General features: G+C 40.3%; 1 protein-coding gene across 5 annotated transcripts in view; it reads right to left on the minus strand.

Annotated features, from left to right (window-relative positions):
• LOC116847589 (fat-like cadherin-related tumor suppressor homolog) overlaps positions 1–6,000 on the minus strand; it is an 85,493-nt gene that overhangs the window by 29,236 nt on the left and 50,257 nt on the right. For 3 of the 5 annotated variants that reach the window (XM_032822716.1, XM_032822721.1, XM_032822719.1), the window contains exon 3: positions 4,055–4,165. The exons of the other annotated variants lie outside the window; for them this stretch is intronic. In XM_032822716.1, the coding sequence (XP_032678607.1) occupies positions 4,055–4,165 (111 nt within the window). The remainder of the gene's footprint in view (positions 1–4,054; positions 4,166–6,000) is intronic. 5 annotated transcript variants of the gene reach the window in all.

Consider the following 6,000-nt stretch of genomic DNA (forward strand, 5'->3'; position numbering starts at 1 on the left):
AGGTGAACATAAAAGTCTTATACCGTTTTGTGATATTTGCAATAATTATAGAGAATTAATTGAAAAAGATTTGTGAATAATCACGCGAGATATGGTAAATGAGCTGTAGTGACAATGTCTGCCATCGTGTACTTGTACATTAAATCTAACTGAATAAAAAAGGCCTCTACCATTTTCCTAATAATTTCGTAGATTTTTAATTATTAATTAAGAAAGATTAATGGGTGGTCGCTTAATTTTATCTAATTAATAACTGTTCTGAGACACGCTGTATATATGTACACTTACTAAATTAAGGGGACTAGAGGGTCAGATTGCCTGAAAATCGTGCTTGTTCTTTCACAATTTTGTGTGACAAACTGAATGAATATGCAAAAGTGTTATTTTGATGTATATTTATACAACATATAAAGAGAAGAAAAATATAATTTTGATGATCAAATACTCAATATAAGTGTATGGTACATACAGTTAAAATATATTTCGTTTTTTTTTTTAAGGTCGTCATTTTGCAGTAATATCTTGACTCTCGGTAGTTTAATTAAGCTGAATTTTAGGTAAAAAATTTCCGTAAGCTTGTCGTTATCGTGTGAACCATTGACAAACTCGTGAAAATATTTAATTTTGAAATATTAATTTTTTTACTATACTAAGAACTGAAAATTTAATAATATTCCATTAAGATATTTACAATTTTGTTGACTTTTATTTAATTTCTATTATAGTTTACATGATAATGACAAGTTTACGGAAATTTTACGGAAATCATAATTATTTTTTTCTTCTCTTTATATGCTGTATAAATACACATCAAAATAACACGCATATTCATTCAGTTTGTCATAAAAAATTGTGAAAAAACCAGCACGATTTTCAGGCAATCTGACCCTCCAGTCCTCCTTAAGTTCTTGACACTTATGCTGAGAGAATTTTGCATAACGCATAAGATCATTTTTAAATAAAATGACACGTATTTTTCATTTAAAATGGAGATGAATATACTTTCTATTTTTACATCTAGATAAGAAAGATTTTATTTTCTCGCTTAGATAATCATTTAGATAATTTTACCTATATATTGGCAAACACTGCCTATTGACGTGATCAACTTTAAGCGATCGTGGTGGTCGTGACGTCAGCGAGAGGGTGGCCGAGCGCAACGAAAACTGTGTCGCAGTGCAATGCATACAGAGAATACACGTCGGCTTACAGGTGCATTCGCGTGCTCGATCCTCGGTAAGACGACGAGCTCGAGCGTCTCGCGCACGGAGAGAAGGAGAAAGATACAATTGTCGGTCCATTACCTTCCGCAAGCGCGTCGCACACATTGCCGATATCTCTCACCCTCTTTCCGAGAGAACATTTTTCTCCGTGCACACGCCAGCAATGTTGCTGCGACAGAACGGCGACGCGCTCGTCTTTTTGCATCTTCCAGACGTCGCGCGGAGAGAAAAAGGAATCGAGGCGCACTAAATTAGCTAATTGTGTCCTCGTCCTGCGGAAGGATGCCTTCGATATTTTTCTCGACGCGTTCCGCTCGGAGCATTCGCACATGCATGCACCGAGGCTCGCGTTGTTTGCGCACGAGACTTACGTGATGTTCGCGATGTAAACGTACGCAAACACAATCTACGAGTCTCTACACGGAATTCTTCGCGATTGTGCACTCCCCCGAGTGTTCCAAGCATTTTTCGGTCGCGGATGTTACGTGCTATGCAATCCGCGAAGGACGAGTGCGCCTCCTGGTGTTCCCTCGGCTCCGAGGTGTAATAATCGAACGCAAATGACCCGTGCTGAAGCTGCGATTCCGCGCAAAATTCCAAGGCGGAACCGATCTCCTCGATATCCTACTGAATCCTTGGTGGTGCAATCATTAGTAGCGATAAGATAACGGAACATTCTCTGGCGGCGGCCTCGATAAGGCGACATTCAGGAGAGCATAATACATATAGACAGTGAGCACAGGAGTGACATGAATAATCAGATATAGAGAGAAGGTCATGAAGAGGCGGGCGGAGATAGAGAGACGGGGGGACAGACACGAGGGTGATGAGAAGGGACGCAGTCAAAAATGCTAAGAACGATATATGTACATATATATATGCGTAATATATAAAGATCGTGCGCAGGACAGGATGAAACAATCTATCAACCCTTGACTGGCATAGCACGAAGAAGATGATGTCTTTCCTTAACACATTGCGGATGGATCACGAGAACTCTTTCGCGGCAATCGTGTGATAACTTAACAATATTACACGCAGAAATTTTCCATTGAATAATGTAGCGTACACGGAAAAAAACAATTTGCTGGCCTAGCAAATTGTTTGGTCTAGCAAAATCTTTTTATTATTATATAGACAGCAAAAAGATTTGCTAAGAGTACTAATCACTATTTGCTGGATATAATTTGCTGAATCTATAAATTATTTTGGTATAAAAACCGAGATGGATTTATATAAGCAGTTGCAGTTTGGCTCCGATAAATAAATATATTTGCTAAGGATACATTATTTTGCATCAATAGCAAATTAACGTGATTTTTAGGACAAATACAACAAATTTTTTCTATCCTGGCAACGAAACTTCTGCTCTAATAATGAATAATTTGTAAAATTAGTTACATCAACTAAATTTTTTTGATGTCCCTAAGAATATGCAGTGACGATTTTGCTAAAAGAACAAAATTATTTTTCTCCGTGTAATATTAGCGTAATTTATAAAACTTGTATAGAGTGAATGGGATATGATGAAGCCAGAATTTACATACAATTGCAATAAACAAATAGTTTGATCAGATAAATTTTGTAACCTGATAATATCATATTTACCATTTTTACATGTGCAAAAAATTTCAAAAGTATACAAAATGTCCTATATTGATACATGTATTTTCGATACTGTAGTTTGGATTACTCATTATTTATAATGTGAGTAAAAATGTTATCTCAAGCAGTTGCGCTATTATGTAACGTATAATTTATTACTGCGCTTCTGGACGGACAGTTATAACCGCGTCGATCGTGTTTCATTGCTTGTCATCATTTGCAAAGAAACTGTAAAAATAAATTGATTAAATTAATTTTTGGTTGAAAGAAGCATAATTTTTTATTCCTATCGATCAAATTCAGTTCTTAATAGTTCTTAATAGTTCTTAGAATCGAATTTAATAAGAACCAGAAATTCTGCTTTCTTCAACGAAATTTGGTTCTAAGGAATTCTTGTTTCCTTCAACTAAAACAATATGTTCAGTTCATTAATTGTCAAGTGAATCCAATCAAATTTTTTCTCTATCTAGCATTAAAGCAATGACATAAATGAAAGATGTAATTTAATATGGGAATTTATTTTCATACACACATTTCAAGATTATTGAAAGACCCATGCTTCTTGCTTCTGCTTGTAGTTTTATTCATTGCTCTCTAAATTTCTCATACTTTCTCGAAACTTTTTCTACTATTCCTTCTATTCGTTCTTTTATAAATATATCTTAGCTAGGAAAGACTGATACTGTTCATTCAATGAATATTTATATATCTTAAAAAACTCCCTGCGTGTAAAGGTTGGTGTAAAGATTTGTTATATTTCTATCAAATTCTCGTAGAGAATTTGGCTGTTAAAAGGGAAACAGGCAGTCCTCGATTCTGGCCATTGAAAATGACTGACAATGAAATGACTGGTCCGCAATGTGTTAAACTATAGAATCAGGTTTTACATTCATTTATTAATTTATTAATTCTATATAACGGCTATAACCAGCGTCAGAATAATTCGATTGAGCGCAACCAATCGAGGGTCAAGTGCCTGTCCTATCGACGGGCAGTGGTAGCATTGAAAGAGAAAAAAAAATATATATATATATGTAATTATGTGAAGATAAATTATTACAGATAAAATGGTTAACGTACAATCGATATATACATATAAAAGCGCTCGTGAGTCAACGCAAAGAGCTCGCGTAAAATTATAATCCGGCCAATTAATTAAACGCAGAGCTATAGGATGCTCGCGCGCGCGTCGCGCCGCGTCTGGCGCTTATTTTACGTGTCCTTACCCTGAAGATACGATCTCCTGACAGGGTGTCGGGGCTAAATGTCTCCCAAGTCCCGTTCTCTAGTAACGTATCGATCGAAAGGTCGAACTCCCGCGAGCGGTTCCTCGATTTCTGTCGAGAACCAGAGAGGACAGCTTTTAGCCTCAGGACTGTTTCTATCGACGCTCGATTTTTTTCCCCTCCTGTCTGTGTCTGCGCCGATCGTTTATCCTCGTTGCTTCTCTTTTTGCACGGGACGCGTTGCGCGTCGCAACGGAGAGAACTTAAAGCCGATTCAAGTTTCGACGACGTAATAAAGTTTGCGCGCGGAACTCGCAGGCGACGTTTTATCCCCTTAAGAGGAAATGCCTGACACTTTTACATAATTACTTTCGCACTTGCTCCCGTTTGTTGCACGTTGGCGTGGAGTGCCGCATTTAGCGTTATACGCGTAACAATTATGACGATATTCGACGCGCGTATTCCGCGCGCACGTATTACGCGCGGGATTAGCTTCCCCGTTGGACTTTTTTTTGAGCGACCGACGGATATTGTCTCGTAATGTGGAGTTAATACTGCTCCTTTCGAAAAATTCGTCCTGCATTTCGCGAGCGCGGTATTATCGCGGAAAGCGCTTTATCCGCGCATTCTTCATTTTTCCCGTAATACGACGGATTAAACAGATTCCGGACGCATGTGTCGGGCGCATATTTCAACAAATAATGTTAATATTCGCGTCGCGTATGCGCGTGCACGCGGATCTGCCGATATCACGATGATGAAAATTTCACACGTGCCACCGTATGTTGCCGAACCCGGCGTCGAACATTTCGCGTTTCCAGTGACGTTTTCCGCAGCATCTCTCGCGCCTGGAAAACCAATTGAAAAAAAGGATATCCCTTTTCGTTAAACGCCTTTAACGCCTCGCGGCCGCAGCTGAAGCGCTGGCACTTAAACACTGATTCTCCTTGAACCGCGGAGTCGTAAATTCTTTCGTTTTCAATTAGGTTCGCGCCGTTTCAGCGACGCCTCGTAATTTAATTTGCGTCGGCCGACCTCCAAAAGCCGATGCTCGTGTTTGTAGCGGAAGTGCGACGCCTCGTGAAGGTCCGCCTTCGTATGCACAAAGGGCTACGAGAGAGGCAGGGAGAGAAAGAGAGATAGAGAGAGAGAGAGAGAGAGAGAGAGCGAGCGAAGTGGGACCCGGGTGACTGTGTCGGGGGACCTCGTGCTAGGGCTCGTGGAGAGCTAAATCTCTACCCTTCTATGCGACGATACTCGGCGATGGGTTCACTTTGATCACACCGAAAAGAAGAGGCTCTGATGGGAAAACGATAACGAGAAGCGGGGGTGGAGTCGCAAGCAAGTCTCTCCGCTTCGTGTGGGTGTAACGTATCAAGCTGCTTTCCTTTTTTTCCTTTCTTTTCTCTTTTTTTCATACGATCCGATAGCGAGCCGCTCTATTGCGAGCTGCGCGCGTCGGATGAACGCGCGCCAACTCGAAATAGCGCCGCGGACTCGTCCCTCAGTGGGGGATGGCGACACGCTCGAATAAATATTCGACGCCCCCCCTCACCCTCCGCCCTCGACGCGACGTAGCGCATTATCGCGCCGCGCAATAATCTCGCAGGTAATGCCGGTATATACGAGGGTGGTCTGAAAAGTTTCCGACCTAACAAAGATACAAGTCATTTTTTCTGAAAATTGTTTTTTATTTTTCAACATAGTCTCCTTGTAAATCTACACACTTCTCCCAGCGATGCTCCCATCTCTGTAACCCGTCGAAATAGTACTCGGCGTTTTTCTCTGCAAAATAATTGTTCACGAAGGTGATTGCCTCTTCATTTGACGAAAATCTCTGTCCTCCGAGCGCAATTTTTAGATGAGGGAACAAAAAGAAGTCGCTTGGGGCTAGATCTGGTGAGTAAGGTGGATGGTCAAGCAGTTCAAACCGTAATTCGTGGATT

Source organism: Odontomachus brunneus, unplaced genomic scaffold (genome assembly GCF_010583005.1).
Source record: "Odontomachus brunneus isolate Ranch 3 - 2012 unplaced genomic scaffold, Obru_v1 Obru_scaffold_081, whole genome shotgun sequence".
NCBI lineage: Eukaryota > Metazoa > Arthropoda > Insecta > Hymenoptera > Formicidae > Odontomachus > Odontomachus brunneus.